Source organism: Arachis hypogaea, chromosome 14, assembly GCF_003086295.3.
Source record: "Arachis hypogaea cultivar Tifrunner chromosome 14, arahy.Tifrunner.gnm2.J5K5, whole genome shotgun sequence".
Lineage (NCBI taxonomy): Eukaryota > Viridiplantae > Streptophyta > Magnoliopsida > Fabales > Fabaceae > Arachis > Arachis hypogaea.
The window spans coordinates 84,345,220-84,370,691 of record NC_092049.1 but is presented as its reverse complement, the minus strand read 5'-3'; the positions used below and the strand labels follow the sequence as shown (position 1 = coordinate 84,370,691).

The following is a 25,472-nucleotide window of genomic DNA, read 5'->3' as shown; positions in this document are numbered from 1 at the left end:
ATAGTTTATTAGTTTAAAAATTTGAATAATTTGTTGCTTCTATTTGCTTTAATTGTCATAGTGTCATACATTGTCTTCTTATATGATATTCTTTGTTTTGCAAATAATTAAAGAAAAAATTGAAAAAAATTAATAAGAATGAGAAACACCAAAATATAATATATTAATTTTATAATTATAATATATTTGAATATACCTAGTAACGATTTTAGTCTAGAAAAATAAATGAGAATAAAAGTATCAAAAATATAATATAAAATTATGAATTAATTTTATAATCATGATATATTTGAATGTATTTAGTAAGAAAATGTGTCAAATTTAAATTTACTTGAAAGAGTACGATAGATATACTATTAACATGCATAAATTGTAGAATTTTAATATTTGTAACTAAAATTTTTATAATTATAATTATTATTATGATATTTAATTAGTATTTTATATTTTAATGAATAATAATAAATAAGAATTTGTTCTTTTAATTTTTTTAAAATTTTTTATTAAAGGATAATTAGTTGATTTCTAAGTTTTGTCAAATCATTAAAGTCATTAATATGGTATTATTAGAAGAGAAATACATAACTTAAATTTATTACAAAAGTTAGTCTTAACTTTTATATAATAAAAATAAATAGATACAACCTAATTTTAACGTTTGAACACAAGTGCATCACCTTGCTCACCTATGTTATTTTCACCTATTTCTTAGACATTTTTAAGTGTGCATTCATTGTCATATAAAAATTCTGAGAAAAAAGATATACAAAGTATTTCTCAATAAACAAGATAGAGGCACCTAAAGGTGTCCACCAAAAATATACTCAACTAACATCTTTTACCACCAAATTGCAAAGAAAAATCTTTTCTCTCGTGGCTGTAATTTGCATATAGCAAGTTTACTATATCAGCAAGACATAAGAAATGATAACAATAGTTTCCATTAGACTTGAAAATAGCCCAATAATAATATAGAAGTAGGACAACAATTAGGGAATACTTTTTGCTGAGAAGAAGAAGAGTAACTTACATTAAATGACATTCACAAAATTACACATCAGAACAAACCTATGAATTATCATAGTTAATGCCATTGGCTACTCCAACATTGTCAAGCAAACGGGTTTATTGTTGCAGAAGAAACAACTCCATGAGTCTATAAATTGGGGAAAAGTATCTATTTCACAAAAGTGTAGGACGCATAAAAATGTCTCAAATGAAAAGCGTTCTTCATGGTGACAAATTACTTGTTCTCAGGAGGAGGACCACCAAAGAGGTAATTCAAGGAAGACCCTCCACCTGGAGCGGCATGAACCTTTGTAGATGGTCGATCCTACAACCAAAGGAATCAACGATTAACAATAGATAAATTTTACTCAGCATGTCAAACACAAGCTTATAACCAAGGATCATAATGATTTGTTAGAAAAAGGATCATAATACCACCGGCGGATGTGAAAATATCAACTTTCACTCCTAAAATATAAAGATAATATAATGATGAGATGTAATATTAGTATATTACTCATTTTTCCCAGTACACTAAGCCGACCCACCCCTCCACCATTGGATGGAATGTGGGACCTATATCCATATAAGAGATAGAATAATTACATAACTTTTTTCATGTATAATTTATTTGACATTTTAATAAATAAAAATAATTAGTAAAAATAATTATGTTTTATTTTTTAATATTTATTAATTATTATAATAATTAATAAATATTAATTAATATATTTTCTAACCTTTTTTTTATTTTTCTATCATTATCAATAATTTATTGTCTAAAATGAAGACGAAACTAGAGACATGAAAATATAAAAAGACTTGTTGGGTAGTGCAAAAAATTATTACAATTGTTTCGGTCACATTGAAAACTGTAATTATAAATGCGTAATCAACACATTGACTGAAATGTTAATACACATTAAGTTGATAAAGTGTCTTTAAGGTCAGGAGATCAAAATCATAGACAAATAATAAAATTTTATGGAAATGATAATATGATATAGAGTAAACACTCAATCCGGTCTTTGTCCATTTTCACGAAGGATAAAGCGATTTCTGTCCAAAAAAAAGGACACTTCGACCCTCAACCTTTTTATTTTGGGACAATACGATCCTTCTGTTAAAAAATTATTTAAATAATAATAAAAATTAGTTTTGTGGGAGTTTTATTTGTATTTTGTGGGGTTTTAAATCTCCACAAACTATTAATAAGTTTGTTTTTGAAAAATTCCTTCACCAATGGTGGTTAAGTGAAGAAAAACTATCAATAAAAATGATGCCACAAAAAAAATAATAATTGTAGTACAAATAATTTTTAAAATAAAAAAATAACATCGAATAAGAAATGAAAAAAGAGAACTTTAATGTTGATAATATTGGTATTAGTGATGATGACGGTAGAGGAAATAATGATGACGATAAATCAATAAAAATAACAGAAGTAGGAGACATAATAATGAGGATGAAGAAGGTAGTGGTAGTAGTGGTAGTAATTAGCTATATTATTGAAAATAATTTTGTGAAGGTTTAAAACCCCCACAAAAACAATTTTTATTATTATTTAAATAATTTTTTTAACAAAGAGATTGTATTGTCCTAAAATAAAAAAGGTTGAGGGTCGAAGTGTCATTTTTTTGTACAGGGATCACTTTGTCTTTCGTGAAAATGGACAAAAACCGGATTAGGTGTTTACTCTATGATATACGATCGAGATCTTTTAAAATGAGAAATTTAGTAAAATGATAAATTAAAAAGTTAATCACTTTTAAATTAAGATGATAAAATACACGTTTTATAAAAATTATAAAATTAATGTTGATTAATTTTTTACTTTTATCATTTTATTAATTTCTTGATTCTAGAGGATCCAAATTCTACTATATAACATTACAAAAAGTCAAAAAGTAGGATGTGAGATTGCTACACGACAAGCTACGAGCATATATCACTAGCTAGCACAATAGAAGAAGTAAAAGGGTTACCGTGACGAAGTTGCCACAGTTTTGTCCCTCAGCACGATGGTAATTGTTTTTAAGATAACCAGGAACATCTCCAGGTGGAACTTGCTTATCATCTGGTGATGTAACAGTAGTATTTTCTGTAGGGCTGCTACCATCTGCAGGCTGACCTTCACTGCTTGCAGCTGGAGCAATGTCTGCAGCTGGGGCATTGTCTGCAGCCGGGGCATTGTTATTGGCAGTCTCATCAGTCACAAAGAGATAGTCCAAAGAACTCTGACCACCACCGGCACTCACACCGCGACCCATTTTCTGTCAGCTTAAACTTGTGCGGCTAAACCTACATTGCATCATTGCATGTTGCTTTAATGAAATAACATAAATATAACTTTAAATTCACAACATTATGTAGTAAAGGGTAAATAAGTTAATTACCTTTTATTTCATGGAGATAATTGTCTTAACATTAGAAAAATATGAAAAACTACAATCATATGAAATTTTCGTTGTTCATTATATTACTAAGACTATTCATCTATGGCAAATTGTGTACACAGGTAAATGTATAAATAACAAAATAATGACAACAATGGAAGTTTTCCGGATGGACAAGTTCTTATTCACGTCTATAGTGATCACCATAAAACTTTAAAGGCTTTTCACTCCCGTTGATTAGAAGAACATAAACATTAGGAAGTTCCTCTCCTAATAATAATTATCCTTTTTTTATTCAGGAATCTTTTGGGTACTTTCTAGAAATAACCTTTAAATATGTCACATGCTATATCAAGAGGTGGACACCGTTAAACTTATTCTCCAAATATATCAAAATTTTATATCTTTTTGTTATTATCTTTAGACACTGCTTACAATACAGATCTAAAGAAAAGAAACGAAACAATTCCAGGCCCTGCAAACCACACCCACGCTCAAAGTGCATGGAATCAATAATAAAAGATAGCAAATGGAATGAAGTAACACATGCTGAATCTCGCAGCAAGTGACCCCATCAACGAATCAAATATATAAGCATGTTCTTTTTTAAGTGAGGAACCAAAAACATAGAAAATAGCGATAACTTTGCAATGTAAGTTGAATAATTGATACTTTCCAATCCCACCGTTATCTAATAAACAACCACTGGTCATAGCAAAAAGACAAAAGTTATGAACAATGTCTTTTAATTAAAAAAAGAAAAACGCTCATGAACTAGAAATTGCAACATGTGTTTAAAAAGAACCAGCGACAGAAACAGAAATATATCCTTTTATTTCAAAAACTGAAAAGAAAAAAAATATTCAACGAGAAACTTCTCATCAAATTCAAGAAAACAAATAAGATTTCATAGACGACATAAAACTACTAATGGGAATTAAGTTGTCCCACTGGGTAATGCAATGGATTGAAATGAGAAAGAGAAACAAGTGAGATTTGAGATTTGCTTACCTTTTCTTTCCTCTCAGAGATCACTAAACCGAAAAATGTCAACAAAGTCGGTGAGGAACAAGAACGAAGACACACACTATAAATAAAATACGATGGTAAAATGAAAGGAGAATTCTACGGTACAGAGCTTGTTTCACACAAATATTAGAGACATTTTTTTTAGCCATGAAATCGTGGATGGTGTCTAATGTGATGACCAAATGACAAGCAATTTAGTCGGGTTAATTCTTCTATGAATTAAGAAAACACGTAAATGTTTTATGTTATGTGTACACTAAAATCAACCACTAGTATAAAAATATAGATATATTATATACAAAAATGCTATTTATACACTAAAATTAATTACATGTGTAGTTTAATTTATTTTTAATGTGTATTTATATTTCAACATATATTTTATACTGATAGCTATCTTTAATTGTTGAATTTAGTGTACACATAGCATTACTCTACTATATAATATACAAAAACTGAAAAATCAATTCTAGTATCATTCCTACATGCGCCCACACACGTTTCCTAAACCCCAAAACACTGATTCACACAAGGAAAAGTATAGATTACCAAGTTAGAGTCTACCAAGATTTGCCAACAATAATTAATTATTAATTTAAATTAAAAAAAATTAAATAATTAGCATTAAATAGAATTTGAAATATAAGGATTAGGAAAATAATAACCTCCTCATAAACGTCTCCACTTCTTCTCATCGCAGTTTCGGAAGTGTCCTGGCTCCCATCACGCTGACTGCCGCATCCCCGCCTCTATAGTGCGCCGCGCACGTGGCTACTTTTTCGTCGCACCGCCGACTGATCTGCGTCACTCGCACCCATGTCATTCAACTGTCGCATCTTCGCCGCTCGTGACTCGCATACCCAAGGCCAAGCCCACATTTGCGCCACCGCAGCCTCCACCTCGACGATCCTTCACGCAGTGCCCGTGGCCTCCGCAACCAACCCCGTCGCCGCACGCGCTCGCTGCATGTGCTGTTTCCTCCTCCGCAGGACCACTGTAGCACCCTTCCCCTCGTGATTTCCATCGCTGCCGACCACCGCACCGTGCTCCTCTCGTATATCCACCTTCTCAATCCTTTCTACTTCCTTCCAATGAGCAAATTCATCTTCTTTTACTTTTTCTTTTCCAATTTTCTTTTTTTCTTCTAATTTAATTTAAAAATCAATCTTTTTTAATTGTTTTGGTTGTTCCAATATACATGTTGTTTCTATTATATACTATGATGATGAATGTAGCAGAGAGTGGATCTATGTCAAAATTTATGATTTTATTAATTTTTTGGTTGTTGGTTCATTTTGGAATTTGCACTGTTTGTTGATTTTGTGTTATATTATTGCTAATGAAAATTTAGGTATGCGATTATTTTTGGAATATAATTCGACCTTTGTTGTGAAGTTATTGCCCCGTCAAAAATCATGAAAATTTTGCCGAATTAAAGATGTGAATATTATAGATTAGGTTGAAAGTTTTAGGTTTCATAATGTATTTTTAACTCTTTAATTGTCAATCTATTATGGTCTTTTTTTTTAATTGACATAAATTGTGATTATCTTAAGGTATATTCCTATATTGTTTGTGTTGAAATGTAGCTTTCTTTGGATTGAAAATTGAATTCAAGCATGTATGTCCCCTGATTTGTGGATGTTATTTTTTTATGTTGAAAATTGAATTCTAGCTTTTTTTTTGTTATTTATCTTCCATGAGCAATTAAGATATGATTGGTTATATGGTTGGAGTTGTACTCTTCAGCTTATGTCTTCCATAAAAAAGTAGTTAGTCTCTTTATGATTAAATTTTGGAGATTGGAAGCAATAGTGAAAAACTAGAAGCTTTTATTGATATGAATTCATAGTTTAGACTTTAGTTGCATTAGTTCTCTTTGTTTTTTATCAATCTTTTATGATTTGACTTTGTGTTCTCTGACAAACTAAAAGCTTTTATTGATTTTTCGCATGTTTCTTTTAGAATAAATGGATGTTATGCGGTATGAATGTGAATGATATGTGCCATTTGGAGCTTTCTTGTTGCCTAAGGAGTCCAACTCTCCATTTTGGTATGAAGATAAGTGGTTCAGGTTGATGATTATGTTTCTTAGTTCTGAAATATAGTTGGTGCTCGATTACATAAGCTACTAGCTTTTAAATATAATTTCCTTATCTGTATTAGTGGATCATATGTTGGGATGGGAAACTAAATCAGATAGATCAAGGCATCTTAATCCATATAAAAATCCTATGGTGCTCTCTGATGCTGAGCCTGACCAAAATAATAACTAATTAATTTGTTTTATAATGTTTCTTAAATCCTTTAGTAAGATTTTTTGCTTTTTGCAGAGGCCTCAATAAAATGATTAAATGGGTTGAAGATCGTAGCTTGAAGCGCGTTGCAGTGACCAATGCTCCAAGACCGAATGCAAAGCTCATGATCTCAAAGCTTGGCCGCTTAGATTTCTTTGATGTTGTCATTATCAGTACGAATATGAACATGGCAAGCCTCATCTATATCTCTACCTTAAAGGTCTTGAAGCTCTCAAAGCATCAAAGGTTCATACATTTATATTTGAGGTATGCATTCTTCTATGTCATAATGATTTTTGTTCTTTACCTAAATGTTATTGGATTGTGGTATCAATAATTCAACTTCTGCATTTGACTTTCATTCTATTTTGTTGTCATAAGATTCTGCCTCAGGGATCAAAGCTAGAGTGGCTGCTGGGATGCTTGTTATTGGTATAATCAACCGAGAACATTTACTGATGGAAGCAAAGCCTACCTTTCTAATTAAGGATTATAATGATCCAAAATTGTGGTAGCTTTGGATGCACTTAACAAGGCTGGTGCTCGTTGAGTATGAATTACTTGTGCAAGTAGCACATTTTGAATTCTGTTTAGGGGGCGATTTATAATAACACATAGACCATAACCAATGTTGCTTTTAAGTAGACAATAATTCATAGTCCATAACCAATGTTGCTTTTACGTAGACAGCAAAAACTTGAGGTTAATTTCTGGTAGCATTGTGTACTATCTTTGGACTTTGGCCATGAATATGCTAGTAAAGCTCATATTTGCAAATACAAATTCATAAAGTATCTTATGAATAATTTAGAATTCTATGATGTAATTAGATAGACTATAGTTACGATTTTCATAATCTCTTTAACAATCATCTTTCTACCAAAACTGTATAATAAGCTTAATGTTGCTAATCTATGTGATAAATTCAAGATTACAAAATAAAGTGCTTAATAAATTTTTTTCTCTTCAAGATTACAAAACTTTGAAAAACTTGGTGTGGGAAATTGTGATTACACTTTTCACAACTCCGCACAACTAACCAGCAAGTGCACTGAGTCGTCCAAGTAATACCTTACGTGAGTAAGGGTCGATCCCATGGAGATTGTTGGCTTGAAGCAAGCTATGGTTATTTTGTAAATCTTAGTTAGGAGATTAATGATAAGAGTGATTGTATTTAAGAAAAATAAATAACATGAAATAAATAGTACTTGTGATTCAGTAATGAGAAACAGGCTGAGGTTCCGGAGATGCTCTGTCATCTGAATCTCTGCTTTCCTACTGTCTTCTTCTCCAAACACGCATGGCTTCCATCAATGGCAAGCTTTATGATCCTCTCGGATGAAAAATACCAGTACGATCTCTGCACGGCTAATCAACTGTCGAATTTCTCGTCTCAGATGAAAAATACCATGTACAGCTACCGCACGGCTAATCATCTGTCGATTCTCACTAGCGTCGGAATAGGACCCTTGTCCTTTTGTATACTGTCACTGCGCCCAACATTCGCAGGTTTGAAGCTCATCACAGTCATCCCTTCCCAGATCCTACTCGAAATACCACAGACAAGGTTTAGACTTTCCGGATCCCAGGAATGCTGCCAATTGATTCTAGCCTATACCACGAAGGTTCTAACCTCCGGACTCGGTTTGTGGATTAGAAACCAAAGAGATACGCACTTAAGCTGTCGCCCAATGACTACGTTGAGCTCATATAGAACGGGAGTGGCTGTCAGGCACGTGTTCATAGGTTGAGGATAATGATGAGTGTCACGGATCATCATATTCTCTATATTGAAGTACAAGTGAGTATCTTAGAATAGAATCAAGCGTGATTGAATAGAAAACAGTAGTAATTGCATTAATCCATTGAAACACAGCAGAGCTCCTCACCCCACCTATGGGGTTTAGAGACTCATGTCGTAGAAAATACAATATGAAGTGTAAAAAAAAGTCATAAGTTACAAAAATGAATCTCTAAAAGTAGTTTTTATACTAGACTAGTAACTTAGGTTTACAGAAAATGAGTAACTAAGAGCAGATAGTGCAAAAATTTACTTTCAGGACCCACTTGGTGAGTGTTTGGGCTGAGCTTTCAAGATTTCACGTGCATATGCCTTAAGTTGGAGTTAAACGCCACCCTGGGTGCCAGAATGGGCGTAAAACGCCAAGAAATGTGCCAATTCTGGCGTTTTACGCCAAAAAGTTTTTGGCTGGATTTTAACGCCAGTTTAGACCATCAAATCTCGAGCAAAATATGGACTATTATATATTGCTGGAAAGCCCAAGATGTCTACTTTCCAACGCAATTGAGAGCGCGCCAATTGGGCTTCTGTAGCTCCAGAAAATCCACTTCGAGTACAGGAGGGTCAGAATCCAACAACATCTGCAATCCTTTCTCAGCCTCTGAATCAGATTTTTGCTCAGGTCCCTCAATTTCAGCCAGAAAATACCTGAAATTACAGAAAAACACACAAACTCATAGTAAAGTCCAGAAATGTGATTTTTAAATAAAAACTAATAAAAATATAATAAAAAGTAACTAAAACATACTAAAAACTTTGTAAAAACAATGCCAAAAAGGGTATAAATTATTCACCCATCACAACACCAAACTTAAATTATTGCTTGTCCCCAAGCAACTAAAATCAAAATAGGATAAAAAGAATTAAAAAGTATTGGAAAGGTAATTAATATTTGAAAACAGAAATTGAAAGATGAACGTTTAAAATATGTTTGAAGCAAAAAATTATGAATTAAAACATGAAAATTTGAAAAAAAAATCGAATTGGAAACAAAATTACCTCCCTTGTGTTATCCTGGCATTAAACGTCCAGAATGCTATCTATTTTGGCATTTTACGCCCACTTGACTGCCATTTTGGGCGTTTAACGCCAGCCAGGGTCGCCCAGCCAGATACCCTGGCTGGCGTTAAACGCCAGAATTCCTTCTCTACTGGGCGTTTTTCTGAACGCCTAAAATGCTGCCATTTCTGGCGTTAAACACCTAGAATGCTGCCTGCATGGGCGTTAAACGCCCATTCTGCTATCTTTACTAGCGTTTAAACACCAGTAAGCCTGTCCTCCATGGGGTGCTGTTTTTGATGCTGTTTCTGATTTCGCTTTATTTCTGCAGCTGTTTTTATGACTCCACATGATCATCTACCTAAAGAAAACGTAAACTAACAATGGAAAATGAAATGAAGAAGTAATTAACATGGATAAATAAGATTGGGTTGCCTCCCAATAAGCGCTTCTTTACTGTCTTTAGCTGGAATTTTACTGAGCTTTTAATTTAGTCTCAGTTTTGAGCACTCTTGCTCAACATTGCCTTCAAGATAATGTTTGACTCTCTATCCATTAACAATGAACTTTTTGTCAGAATCAATATCCTGAAACTCTACATATCCATATGGTGACACACTTGTAATCACATATGGTCCCTTCCACTGGGATTTCAATTTCCCAGGGAACAATCTGAGCCTTGAGTTAAACAGCAGAACCTTCTGTCCTGGCTCAAAGACTCTAGATGATAGCTTTCTGTCATGCCATCTTTTTGCTTTCTCCTTGTAAATTTTAGCATTTTCAAAAGCATTGAGTCTGAACTCTTCCAGCTCATTCAACTGGAGTAATCTCTTCTCTCCAGCTACCTTAGCATCAAGGTTTAGGAACCTGGTTGCCCAGTAGGCCTTGTGTTCCAGTTCCACGGTCAGATGACTGGCTTTTCCATACACAAGCTGGTATGGAGAGGTCTCTATAGGAGTCTTGAATGCGGTTCTGTATACCCACAGAGCGTCATCCAGACTTCTTGCCCAATCCCTTCTACGGGTACTTACAGTCCGTTCCAAGATTCGTTTTAGTTCTCTATTCGAGACTTCGGCCTGCCCATTTGTCTGTGGATGATATGAAGTTGCCACTTTATGGTTAATTCCATATCGGACCAGATCTGAGTCAAGTTGTTTATTGCAGAAATGAGTGCCTCCATCACTGATCAGTATCCTAGGGACATCGAACCTGCTGAAGATATGCTTCTGGAGGAACTTCATCACTGTCTTCGTATCGTTAGTGGGTGTTGCAATTGCCTCTACCCATTTAGATACATAGTCTACTGCCACCAGAATATAAGTGTTTGAGTATGATGGTGGGAAAGGTCTCATGAAGTCAATACCCCATACATCAAACAACTCAATCTCTAAGATCCCTTGCTGAAGCATGGCATAACCGTGAGGCAGATTACCAGCTTTCTAGTAACTGTCACAGTTACGTACAAACTCTCGGGAGTCTTTATAGAGAGTAGGCCAGTAGAAGCCATATTGGAGAACCTTTGTGGCTGTTCGCTTACCTCCAAAATGTCCTCCATATTGTGATCTATGGCAATGCCATAGGATCTTCTGTGCCTCTTCTCTAGGCACACATCTGCGGATTACTCCGTTTGCTCACCTCTTAAAGAGATATGGTTCATCCCACAAGTAGTACTTTGCATCAGAAATCAACTTTTTCAGTTTGGGCCATCAAATCTCGAGCAAAGTATGGACTATTATATATTGCTGGAAAGCCCAAGATGTCTACTTTCCAACGCAATTGAGAGCGTGCCAATTGGACTTCTGTAGCTCCAGAAAATCTACTTCGAGTGCAGGAGGGTCAGAATCCAACAACATCTGTAATCCTTTCTCAGCCTCTGAATCAGATTTTTGCTCAGGTCCCTCAATTTCAGCCAGAAGATACCTGAAATTACAGAAAAACACACAAACTCATAGTAAAGTCCAGAAACGTGATTTTTAAATAAAACTAATAAAATATAATAAAAAGTAACTAAAACATACTAAAAACTATGTAAAAACAATGCCAAAAAGGGTATAAATTATCCGCTCATCACAACACCAAACTTAAATTGTTGCTTGTCCCCAAGCAACTAAAATACAAATAGGATAAAAAGAAGACAAAATACAATAAATTTCAAATATCAATGAAGCTCAATTCCAATTAGATGAGCGGGACTAGTAGCTTTTTACTTCTGAACAGTTTTGGCATCTCACTTTATCCTTTGAAGTTCAGAATGATTGGCATCCATAGGAACTCAGAATTCAGATAGTGTTATTGATTTTCCTAGTTCAGTATGTTGATTCTTGAACACAGCTACTTTATGTGTCTTGCCCGTGACCCTAAGCATTTTGTTTTCCAGTATTACCACCGGATACATAAATGCCACAGACACATAACTGGGTGAACCTTTTCAGATTGTGACTCAGCTTTGCTAGAGTCCCCAGTTAGAGGTGCCCAGAGCTCTTAAGCACACTCTTTTTGCTTTGGACCATGACTTTAACCGCTCAGTCTCAAGCTTTTCACTTGACACCTTCACGCCATAAGCACATGGTTAGGGACAGCTTGGTTTAGCTGCTTAGGCCAGGATTTTATTCCTTTGGACCCTCCTATCCATTAATGCTCAAAGCCTTGGATCTTTTTTACCCTTGCCTTTTGGTTTAAAGGGCTATTGGATTTTTCTGCTTGCTTTTTCTTTTTCTTTCTTTTTCTTTATTTTATTTTATTTTTCACCATTTTTTTTCTTTATTTTTTCGCAAGCTTTGTGTTCTTCACTGCTTTTTCTTGCTTCAAGAATCAATTTTATGATTTTTCAGATTATCAATAACATTTCTCCTTTTTCTTTATTCTTTCAAGAGCCAACAATTTTAACATTCATAATCTTCAGTATAAAAAATATGCACTGTTCAAGCATACATTCAGAAAACAAAAAGTATTGCCACCACATCAAAATAATTAGATTATTTTCAAGATAGAATTCGAAATTCATGTACTTCTCTTTTTCAGAAAAATATTTTTCATTCAAGAAAGGTGAAGGATTCATGGACATTCATAGTTTTAAGACATAGACACTAGACACTAATGATCATGTAATGAAGACACAAACATAGACAAAACATAAAGCATAGAAACGAAAACAGAAAAGAAAATTAAACAAGGAGATTAAAGAACGGGTCCACCTTAGTGACGGTGGCTTCTTCTTTCTCTTGAAGAACCAATGGAGTTCTTGAGCTCTTCTATATCTCTTCCTTGCCTTTGTTGCTCTTCCCCCATGGCTCTTTTTGAGGTCCATGAGTGGGCTCTTTTGTTTGCTCCATCCTCTTTCTAGTGATGGGCTTTTAAGATGAATCTCTCCATCTCCCATGACTCGGAGTTGGAAGCAACTGCCTTCCCTTTCCTCTTCCTAGAGGTTTCTCCAGCCTTAGGTGCCATTAATGGTTATGGAAAACAAAAAGCAGAGCTTTTTTCCACACCAAACTTAAAAGGTTTGCTCGTCCTCGAGCAAAATAAGTAGAAGGGAGTAGAAGGAGAATGATGCAATTAATTTTGAAAACTTATTACTTTATGCAAGAAAAATTTAAAAAGAGTTGAAAAAAATTTGAAAAGATAGGTAAGTTTTTAAAAACGTTTTGGAAGGAATTGAAAAGAATTAAAAAAAATTAAAAAGTATTGGAAAGGTAATTAATATTTGAAAATAGAAATTGAAAGATGAACGTTTAAAATATGTTTGATGCAAAAAATTATGAATTAAAACATGAAAATTTGAAAAAAAAATCGAATTGGAAACAAAATTACCTCGCTTGTGTCATCCTGGCATTAAACTCCCAAAATGCTATCTATTTTGGCATTTAACGCCCACTTGACTGCCATTTTGGGCGTTTAACGCCAGCCAGGGTCGCCCAGCCAGATACCCTGGCTGGCGTTAAACGCCAGAATTCCTTCTCTACTGGGCGTTTTTCTGAACGCCTAAAATGCTGCCATTTCTGGCGTTAAACACCCAGAATGCTGCCCATTCTGGTGTTTAACGCCCAGAATGCTGCCTGCATGGGCGTTAAACACCCATTCTGCTATCCTTACTAGCGTTTAAACACCAGTAAGCCTGTCTTCCATGGGGTGCTGTTTTTGATGCTGTTTCTGATTTCGCGTTAATTCTGCAGCTGTTTTTATGACTCCACATGATCATCAACCTAAAGAAAACGTAAACTAACAATGGAAAATGAAATGAAGAAGTAATTAACATGGATAAATAAGATTGGGTTGCCTCCCAATAAGCGCTTCTTTACTGTCTTTAGCTGGAATTTTACTGAGCTTTTAATTTAGTCTCAGTTTTGAGCACTCTTGCTCAACATTGCCTTCAAGATAATGTTTGACTCTCTATCCATTAACAATGAACTTTTTGTCAGAATCAATATCCTGAAGCTCTACATATCCATGTGGTGACACACTTGTATTCACATATGGTCCCTTCCACTGGGATTTCAATTTCTCAGGGAACAATCTGAGCCTTGAGTTAAACAGCAGAACCTTCTGTCCTGGCTCAAAGACTCTAGATGATAGCTTTCTGTCATGCCATCTTTTTCCTTTCTCCTTGTAAATTTTAGCATTTTCGAAAGCATTGAGTCTGAACTCTTCCAGCTCATTCAACTGGAGTAATCTCTTCTCTCCAGCTACCTTAGCATCAAGGTTTAGGAACCTGGTTGCCCAGTAGGCCTTGTGTTCCAGTTCCACGGGCAGATGACTGGCTTTTCCATACACAAGCTGGTATAGAGAGGTCTCTATAGGAGTCTTGAATGCGGTTCTGTATGCCCATAGAGCGTCATCCAGACTTCTTGCCCAATCCCTTCTACGGGTACTTACAGTCCGTTCCAAGATTCGTTTTAGTTCTCTATTCGAGACTTCGGCCTGCCCATTTGTCTGTGGATGATATGGAGTTGCCACTTTATGGTTAATTCCATATCGGACCAGAGCAGAGTCAAGTTGTTTATTGCAGAAATGAGTGCCTCCATCACTGATCAGTATCCTAGGGACACCGAACCTGCTGAAGATATGCTTCTGGAGGAACTTCATCACTGTCTTAGTATCATTAGTGGGTGTTGCAATTGCCTCTACCCATTTAGATACATAGTCTACTGCCACCAGAATATAAGTGTTTGAGTATGATGGTGGGAAAGGCCCCATGAAGTCAATACCCCATACATCAAACAACTCAGTCTCTAGGATCCCTTGCTGAGGCATGGCATAACCGTGAGGTAGATTACCAGCTCTCTGGTAACTGTCATAGTTACGTACAAACTCTCGGGAGTCTTTATAGAGAGTAGGCCAGTAGAAGCCATATTGGAGAACCTTTGTGGCTGTTCGCTTACCTCCAAAATATCCTCCATATTGTGATCTATGACAATGCCATAGGATCTTTTGTGCCTCTTCTCTAGGCACACATCTGCGGATTACTCCGTCTGCACACCTCTTAAAGAGATATGGTTCATCCCACAAGTAGTACTTTGCATCAGAAATCAACTTTTTCAGTTTGGGCCATCAAATCTCGAGCAAAGTATGGACTATTATATATTGCTGGAAAGCCCAAGATGTCTACTTTCCAATGCAATTGAGATCGCACCAATTGGGCTTCTATAGCTTCAGAAAATCCACTTCGAGTGCAGGAGGGTCAGAATCCAACAACATCTGCAGTCCTTTCTCAGCCTCTAAATCAGATTTTTGCTCAGGTCCCTCAATTTCAGCCAGAAAATACCTGAAATTATAGAAAAACATAAAAACTCAAAGTAAAGTCCAGAAATGTGATTTTTGAATAAAAACTAATAAAAGTATAATAAAAAGTAACTAAAACATACTAAAAACTATGTAAAAACAATGCCAAAAAGGGTATAAATTATCCGCTCATCAAAAACCAAGCTCTTTTATATATGATGGATGTAGAGAAGAGGCATGTCAACCCAAGAATTGGTCCACAAGTTTAGCCGTGGAGTTGGCTAGGTTATTTGCTGCTTCTTGTGAAGATACCTTAGCATATACACGAATAACATTCTCTGTGTTAGATGGAGGAGCAAAGCATTGATCTTGAGAATACTTCCCCTATAAACACACAAGAAAAAGGAAAATGATGACAAATTTGTAATGTAATAGTGCAAGTGTTTAACAAATACAAAATAGACACACCAATGTCCTAACAAGAAGACACATCCACAACAGAAAAAAGTTCCACAAGAGTCTCAATAGAGACACGCACTAATAAGTCCAACAAAGAAGAAAAATTTAGGCGTGAAACAAAAGAAAGTCCACAAGTCTGAAAAAGCAACATCGAAGTTCTAATCAGAAGACACATCCATTAAAAACACATCCAATAAAAGACATATCTATTAAAGACACATCCGAACAAGTTTTAAACAGAAGGCACATCTATATAAGTTTTAAACAGAAGACACATATTTTAAAAACACATCCATATAAGTTTTAAACAAGTGTTTAACAAAAGCCAAAAATCTAATTAATACTAAATTAAAATAGAATCATAGCTAAAAAAATAACCACCCACATATAGTTATGAAAAATTAGTTTATCCATTAATCACATTTCAATTACATGCATAATTAAGAAAAAACTCAACAAGAGGAACATAATGTCCGTACCAAGAGCAACTTCAAACATTTCTACATAATTCAGACCATTCAAAGCCTATAAATCAATAAATTTTAAACAAAGACTAATTGGACAATCAAATAATCTAAGTCTTAAGTTCTTCTTTTTCAAAAACTCTCAAACTACCATGAAAGCATCAATTAAGTACAAGGTACAACAACAACAAGACATAAAATCATTCAATAGCAATATCCATTAATCAAACAAAAAATTTGGAATATTGAGATAAACCAATTAAATTTAGTTACTCACACCATTACGTATAATCTGAACCATGAAGAAGTGCATAAAAATGAAATTGAAATAGAAGACACCTCTATTAAAGACACATCTAACAAAAGACACATTCAAACAAATTTTAAAAGAGGACACATCCATTAAAGAAAAGGTCCAACAGAAGAAAAATCAATGTCTATTGCATGAAGACAGTAAGACATAGAGGTTCCTAAATAAGAACTCAACATAACTAGCCTGATCAAAGGATGCCAGTAAATTACTAAATGAAAGTAATTTGGTTTAGTATGTACTAACAGTAGAGAAGGAAGCACTTTCAATAACTTTTAAGAAATTAATCAGAAGCATAGCCAGTACTATGAAAAAATCAGTTTAAATCAGCAAGTCAAACATGTAAACTTCATTAAAAACAAGAACATCCAATTATTCAACAAAGATTAAAGAACACCTCAATTGAACCACTAATCCTAGTTTATGAATCCTAAGACATTTAAGAGAATCATCTATTAGATAAAACCCTAAGCATCTACTAATCTGTTGGAGAACAATGGAGTGGAGGAGTAGCAGCAACCCGCGACGAAAAATGGGGAAAAGCGTCGGCGCGTCGTGAGGGCAGCGGCGGACTGCACGCGTCCCGGCAGAATGATGGTGGTGGCGGTGCGACGTCGCCGGTTCGAGCAGAAGCGGCGCTGGACAGTATTCTTCAAGCCGACGGAAACGGCATCGGAAGGAGGTTAGCAACGCATCTCCGTGGCAGGGAGGTTCAGCAACGGAGAGAGGGGGAATGGAAACGTACGGCGGTGGTGAAGAACGACTAGGTAGAAAAGGTGAGGGATAAATTTGAATTAGGGTAAATTGGGATGATTGAGTTTTTTTTTTGTTTGATGGGGTCCAGCCCAATAGAATTGGTAGAAGTTGGCAGACTTTTGTTGGTAACGTAGCAGGGTTGTTCACACAATACGCAACGAGTCATCGCTGAGCCACAAACAGTCGGAAATGGTTGCTATATATGATGGTGGAGGAAGAGAGTAGAAAAATCGAAAGCGACGTGTTGGTGGAGACTGCTACCATTCAGTTCCCTAACGAACCAGATTCTGATGCAAAAGGGGTGATTGGTGGTTCGGCTGACGTTTGCGGCAACAAGGTTGGGTTGGAGCTGCCGTTAGGGCTTGAGCTAGTGTCACGTGAGCATCATGTTGTGGTGCCAATGAAGAAGAGGAGAATTGATTTGAAGGATTTTTGTGGCGGGATAACTGGTGATAACGGTTCGTGCATGATGGAGACGAGGCTTCAGTTTTAGGCTTTTAATGGTTCAATTTTGACTTGATTGATCAGCTTTAGTTTTCACTTTCATCATTTTTAAAAGTAGTTTCTAGCTCATTTAGTTCGATGTGTAGATTACATAAAGCATAATATTCTTGTTGAATATATTACCTTTATTTTTATTTTTACTATGTGCAGCTAAAAGACTCCACATTTTTGTTCATAGATTTTCATCTTTTGTATCCACGTGATCCTATTGCATTTTAAAAAGGAAAAACAAGCTTTCACACCTCCAGTTGTATACTATTTATTGCAAAAAAAAAAAAAAAAAAGCTCTTAAGCATGTTCTATTATATAACAAGATTTTGAAATATATTTGTTTATCAATATGAATATGTCTCATTATATAGCATGAATTTAAACTTTGATTTTGATTTTGGTGTTTGATTATATTTAAATTTTTATTGTTATTACTCATTTACTCTTATTAGTTTTAGCTTCTTTTAGTTCATCTTTTTGAATTTTTAATTTGATTATTATCCAAAATGTGTTTGATTATAATCAAATTTTAAAGAATATTTGGTGTATGCTTGATCATAGTATGATTTTTGAACTTTGAATTTGATTATAATCGGATTTTGAAATATAATTTCAAACATGTTTGATTATTACCTTTAGTAATGTTTGATTATAATATAATTTTTTAACTTTGATTTAATTATAATCTTAAATATGTTTGTTTATAACTAGATTTTAAAGTATGATTGGAGTATGTTTGATTATTACCTTTAGTAATGTTTGATTATATCGAGTTTTGAACTTTGGTTTGTATTTGGTATTTAATATTTATTCTTGATATATTAGTGCTTTTGATTAGAATACCGACAACATATAAGTACTCTTACTTTACATATAATTCTTGTTTTTTTTTTTCCAGTCTAATTACTTTAAATAGTTCTTAATAGAGTAGGGGAAAGCACTAATCCGAAATCATCCTTTGATTGGTTTATGAGGGTCTTTGGACAAAAGAAAATGGGACATTCATAAAGATAAATAAAAGAATGTCAAAGTGATGATACAAAAGGTGGAATTTGATTTGAGAAGTAAATGAGTCTGCACTATTATATATTTTTTTAGGTTTAATTAGTCTATTGGTCTCTATAGTTTCATGAAATTTTCAATTAGGTCCCTATATTTTTTTGCTTTTTAATTGGGTCCCTGTACCAAATTTTTTTTTTGAATTAAGTCCCTCTTAGTAGTAATTAGCTTAATTTTATAGGGACCCAACTAAAAAAAAAAAACGAATTGGTACAGAGACCTAAATAAAAAAAAAAAAAAGTGTAGGAACCCAATTAAAAAAAATTTGTTGCAAGGACTCAATTAAAACACACCCTTTCCAACACTCCTTCTAGAAGCTCTTGAACCTTCATGGTCACTGTTCCAACCTCTATCAAATTCCCAAAATGATATTTTGCTTTTGCCAATATCGAACACTTTATTCTCCCCTTGCCACCTGTATAATTGGCCTGTTACTTCTTCTTTAGGCTCAGGACCCTCGCTCCAAACTACAAATCTCCACAGGCGAGTCAAAAGTGCTTGCAGTGATGATATTTTGTTTTTGTTTTTGTTTTTAATTTTTTATATTGACTTTTGCCTTGAATTCAACGATCTTCTGTTTACTGAAATGGAAAAACCTCTCGCCTTGAGGTTCTAAGACGAAACCGCAGTAACTACAGCAAAACTGTAAAGTGTGGTGTATTGTGTGTTATCCGTGGACAAAGTCCCCCCAAACTTATTAAGAGCTACCCTAAACCTAGAAATCAAAATCAAACTTATTCAAAACCAAATCAAATATAATCAAATCAAATCTTTTCTAATAACTCTTAATTAATTAGTGATCTTTCATGTATTTGAAATTCAAAAACTTGATACCTTACTTAGTTAAAATCATGGGATTGAAACATAATCTTGAATCGTCTAATTAAGTACTTAAAGAATTGAAGGATTAATAAAGGATTGCTGAAGGATTTGTGGCCCTGGGAGTGGCCCATTTGGTCCATGTTTGATGTCCCAAGTGCAATGCACCAAGCCCCTCATTGCACGCATGGCTTGTTTTGGCATGGTTGTTCTTTGTTTGCTCTTCACATTGCACACACCAACCCCCACATCCAATGCATGGCACTTGGCAGCCTTGGAGTACTTTTTGTGGCTTGAGTGTGGCTTTCTTAGATGCAAATAGACTACTATATATCATTGGATAGATATGGATGCTAGCTTTCCAACGTTGCTAGAACTACTTTATTTGGACTTTTCTAGCTCAAGTTAGGCTTATTGAAGTGCGAAGAGGTCAAAAGAGGTTTAATTCCTGCATTATACATGAAGTTCCATGCGTTACACGCATGAATTCATGGCAGCCCTGGACTGCTTTTTGTGGCTTGAGTGTGGCTGCCTTAGACGCATGTCCACTGTAGACTATTATATATCGTTGGAAGCTCTGGATGTCATCTTTCTAACACCGCTAAGATCGCATCATTTGGACTTCTCTAACACAAGTAATGTTTGTTGGAGTATGAAGAGCTCAAAAGGGCATTTGGCTTGTGATTCAAGTGCAACGCATGGGCTCCCACGTTGCACGAATTATTTGATTTAGCGCAATTGGCCTCTGTTTGAGCTTCAACTACAATGCATGGGCTCCCACTTTGCACGCATGGCTTTCTTTGGGAATTTCTTCTCCACGGAGCTCTCTGTTTGGTCTAGAGAGCTCTCTGTTTGACTCTTCTTCCTCCTTGCTTCTAGTCCTTCTCTTGCTTGCTTCTTTTCATCCTTGTTCTTGATTATTTTTAACACTTTTCTACACATACCAAAGCTCAAAACAACTCCAAGAAACATTGATTAAAATCATAAGAATCTTAACAAAAATAAGAAAATCACTAACTTTATTCAAAGAAATAATAACTAAAAAAAACTAAAGTTTCTCATGCATCACAATTAGTACACAATGTGGCCACGACCATGTAACATTCGAGTGATTTTGAAGATTGTATAAAGATTGACTTGATAAATCCCTTGGTACGAGAAGCATTGGAAGAGGAGGAGCTCAACAATTCTCTGGAGCCCCCTGTTGAAGGTGATATGGCCGAAAATGAAGATTGCCCATCATCCAAGGATGTGATTCACGTTCCTAACAAGGAGGAGGGGTCACCCAAGCTTGAATTGAAGCCCCTACCTCCAACTCTTAAATATTCATTGTTTGGAGATGAAGACACTTATCCAGTAATTATAAGTTCCTCCTTGAACACGTGTGAGGAAGTTGAATTACTCAAAGTATTGAGGAACCATAAAACTGCCATTTAATGGACCATTGGTGATTTTAAAGGAATAAGCCATGCAATGTGCATGCATAAAATCTTGCTTCAAGAAGACTTAAAACCAGTGGTGTAAGCACAAAGGAGGCTCAATCTAGTAATGAAAGAGGTGGTTTAAAAAGAGGTAATGAAGTTATGGGAAGTGAGGATAATTTATCCAATTTTTGACATCTCTTGGATGGGCCCGGTTCAAGTTATTTCCAAAAAATGCAGAGTCAGAATAATCACTAATGAAAAGAATGAGCTCATTCTTACAAGAACCATCACAGGGTGGTGCATGTGCATTGACTATAGAAAGCTCAACACTGCCACTAGGAAAGATGACTTTTCCCTTCCTTTTATTGATCAGATGCTAGAGAGATGGACAGGACATGCATTCTATTATTTCTTGGATGGCTATTCAGGGTATAATCAAATTGCAGTGGACCCTGTGGATCAAGAGAAGACGGCATTCACTTGCCCGTTTGGTGTCTTTGCCTATCGCCGCATGCCTTTTGGGCTTTGCAATGCTCTTGCCACTTTTCAAAGGTTCATGCATTCTATTTTTTCTAACGTGGTTGAAATATTTATTGAGGTATTTATGGATGATTTCTCTGTTTTTAGTGATTCTTTTGATGATTTATTGCAACATATATCCTTAGTTTTGAGAAGGTGCCTCATGCGTGCGCATCTTTAGTGTTTTTCTCTTAGCATTTCCATCAATAAACTAAAAGTTATTGCAAGATAAGCAGTGATTTAATGATTAATTGAGCAATACTTTGAGTTAGTGTGCATTCATTGATTACAGGAAAATTTAGAAGAAAATTGGTGAAGATTAAAGAGAAAAAGAGGAAAGGGATCCAAGAGCAAGAAGAACAAGAAAAGGAGGAGCAAACAACAAGCTCTATGATGCAAACGGAATGCTTTTTGTTTTGAACAGAAGCTTCACGTGTTACATGAAAACCCTAACATGCCACGCTACTCTATTATGCACTTCTAGGGACACAAAGCATCTTCACATGGGACATGGAAGAATTGGCATACAATGCCAAAACGGAAGTTGTGCGTACGCATGCCCTTGTGCGTACGCACAAGTGATGAAAATTACCCATCATGCGTACACATGACACCATGCATACGTACGATTGAGAAACCATAGATTTATGGTTTATCTTGTGCTGAAATGAGTGGATTTCATCAATTTATCTTTAGCATAGTTTCATGATTTCTCCTAAATTGTGCTTAAGAGTAAAAACATACTTTTTAGCAGTATTGTAAGAACCGGACCGGATCGGCCGGTTCAACCGGAAAACTGGTGAACTGGTGGTCTGGCCGGTTCGGTTGAAGCTTTGGACCGAACAAGGATTTAAACCGCTTAAAGCCGGACGGTTCTTTACAAATCGGACAAAACTGGCCGGTTCGATATAATTCGTGAACCGGCCGGTCCTATGGTGCTCCCAACAAATGCAGGTCTTGGGTGCTCCAGCAGCATTTGAATATTGATCCAATATTCAAAAATGCATTCAAAGAGTGTGGAACCCGTGCCTCCTTGCTAGCAGCCAACAAGGAGCACCACCAAGCTAGTATGTTCATTTGTAACTTTATATGCTAATTATTTTATATATTATATACATACACAACTGAATTATTTTATATTTATTTAATTTAATTTTAGTTTTATACTCAATTTTTTTTAATTCTTTAAAATTTATAAAATTATTAAAATAAGTATCAAATATTTTAATATTTACATTTACATATTAAAATGTTAGTAAAGATATTTATTTTAAATTTTTTAGAGTATTGAGTTAGTAAGTCTTCGAAGATTTCGACTTAGGACTAATTAGTAGGGACATATAAGCATCACCACTAAATTTCACATGATAAATTAATGGAGGGACATAATGTGTTCATCGTTTATTATCTTGAAGGACAAAATTTGTACTTTATTTTTTTTCAAGGGATAATTAATCTGAAGTCGAAAATTTTAAGGACCTAATTGTCACTTTATTCAAATTTTTACTATTTTATATTTTTATTTACGTACGACCGGTTCTATCGGTTCAACCAGTGACCCACCGGTTGAACCAGTGACCCAGTGACCCAGTAACCTGACCGGTTTGATCACCGGTTCGGTTCTGACAACTATGCTTTTTAGGCTCTTAAATTGCTAAATTTTAATTCAATTTAATTTCATTCGATATCTTGATGTGTTTGTTGAGTGATTTCAGGCTTGTAAGGAAAGGATAACTTAAAGAAGTGAAGGAAAAAGCATGCAAAAGTGGAGAATTCATGAAGAAATGAAGTTTTGAAAATCTGCCCAATTGTGCGTACGCATGCCTTATACATACGCATGACAAGGAATTTCGCCAATTTGTGCGTACGCATGCCTCATGCATACGCATGACTGCCAGCACGTGATTTACTTAAATAGACACGTGGGTCGCGATTTCAGGCCAATTTTGGGCCTAATTCAACTCATCATTTCTGAAGTATTTGATGCAATTCTCAAGGAAGATCAAGGGGAGAGTAATTAGGGTAGATTTAATTTAATCTCTCTTAGATTTAGGTTTTAATTCTTGTTTGATCTAGTTTTAATTGCTTTTCCTTATTTAATTACCTTGATTCTCTTAGTTTATCTTATTAATTTCTCATGTGTATCACTTTTAGTTTCATGAACTTTTGTTACTTTTGATTTCTATTAATGCAATTTGATGTTTTATGTTTATTGATATTTAATTGAGTTGTTATTGTTGTTATCTTGTATTTGGTAGTTTTAGATTTTATTATTATTGGAATTTTATGATGCTTTCCTTCTACGCCTTTCAAATGTTTGTAGAAATGCCTCCTTTAGTCTTAGGGTAGATTTTTACACTCTTGGCTTGAAATTGAGTAATTTAGGTGACCTTGATGTCACTAATGTCCGAGTTAATTGACAATTTGGAGATTTTAATTAATCTCGTTTCCATTAATGAGTAAGACCTATGGATTGAGATTGATTAAGCCCGGTTGACTTATCTCACCATTAGAGGTTGACTAATTGGATTTGCTCTTATAATTGTCATGTCGTGGTTAGTGCCGCAAGAGTCTTTGATGTCTGATATTGATTGGTGATTCAGGGTTGTTAGTTGTTCTTATTTCCATTGACGAGTAAGACCTATGGATTAAGACTGACTATGCCTATTTGACTTTCTCCCGATGTTGGAGATGACTAAATGGGATTAACTCTAGGTAATCGCCATGTTTGTGGTCAATGATTCGGATAGGAACTCCATGATTTTCAATCCTAGCCAGGAATGTCTTTTAGCATTTATACATCTCTGGTTGTTAGCTCTACTTTGTTCTTATTTAATTTCTCGCCTCTTTATCTGCAAACCCCCTTCTTATACTCATAACTGATAACACGCATACCTTACTACAATTCCTTTGAGAGACGACCCAAGGTTTAATGCTCTCAAATTTTATTGGTTTGCATTGTGACAAATAAATCAAACTTTGATTCGGTTCAATTGTTGGTTTGGAACTATACTTGCAACGGAATTATTTTGTGAAATTCCAAACCGACATTTGGCTCACATCAACGACCCCCCATTTTAGCGTGGTACGTAGAAGACTCAACGTGGTATGAGAAGCCTTTCATGTAAGACACGGATACTGTGCGTACGCATGTATGCGTGCGTTCCCACGAGGAGGAGATTTTAGGTAGTGTGCGCACGCATGAGTGCGTGCGTACGCACAAATGCAGATTCACATGGGACGTGGGATTTTTCACGTACCATGCCAGGACCACACAGAAGCCACAATTTGAGGATTTTAAAGGTCGCGTACCATGTAGAACTCTTCTTCACGTGGTACACCAAGCATCACAGAGGGCAAATTAATTCAAGGTTGGGCCTCACGTAACACGCCAGGATCTCACGTAACACACGAGAATATGATCTCCCAGGACCTTAATCCCCTCATTAAAAGACCTCCAATCCCTCATTAATTCAAGGCTCAATTCAAAGTCACAAATTACAACATTAATTGAAGATTTGCAAGGAGATAAAGATTGACAATTTTGCTAGAGGCAATCATTAATTAGTTAGATTTGATTTTGTTTTAAACTTGATTCTACTTTAGTTTGAATTTGAATTAAATTAGGGTTAGTATTTATGGAGAAGTGAGACACTTTGTTGAGGCTCTCGGAAGTTTTGTTTTTTTTTTTTCAGGATTTCAAGGAAGAACATGAGCAACTAATTCTCCTTGGTTAAGGTTAGGAGCTCTGTTGATTCCATGGATTAATGTTCTAACTTTTTACGCCTTTGATTAATGAATTAATTTCTTCTTAAGAAAAGGTTTTCATTCTTCATCTTAAAGGGTTTGAATGTTTTGGGAAATAATTCTTCTCTGATTTGAATTCTTTTAACTTCTTGAAAAAGTTGATTAATTGAAT

At 35.1% G+C, this 25,472-nt stretch overlaps 1 protein-coding gene across 1 annotated transcript; it reads right to left on the bottom strand.

Annotated features, from left to right (window-relative positions):
- Positions 1–967: 967 nt before the first annotated feature.
- On the bottom strand, positions 968–4,554 carry LOC112740431 (protein SPIRAL1-like 1). The gene is made up of 3 exons (XM_025789143.3): positions 4,416–4,554; positions 2,994–3,309; positions 968–1,333 (listed from the first exon to the last, which is right to left on the bottom strand). The coding sequence occupies exons 2-3, from the start codon at positions 3,276–3,278 to the stop codon at positions 1,244–1,246; spliced, it is 375 nt and encodes a 124-aa protein (XP_025644928.1). The 5' UTR covers positions 3,279–3,309; positions 4,416–4,554; the 3' UTR covers positions 968–1,243.
- Positions 4,555–25,472: the final 20,918 nt, after the last annotated feature.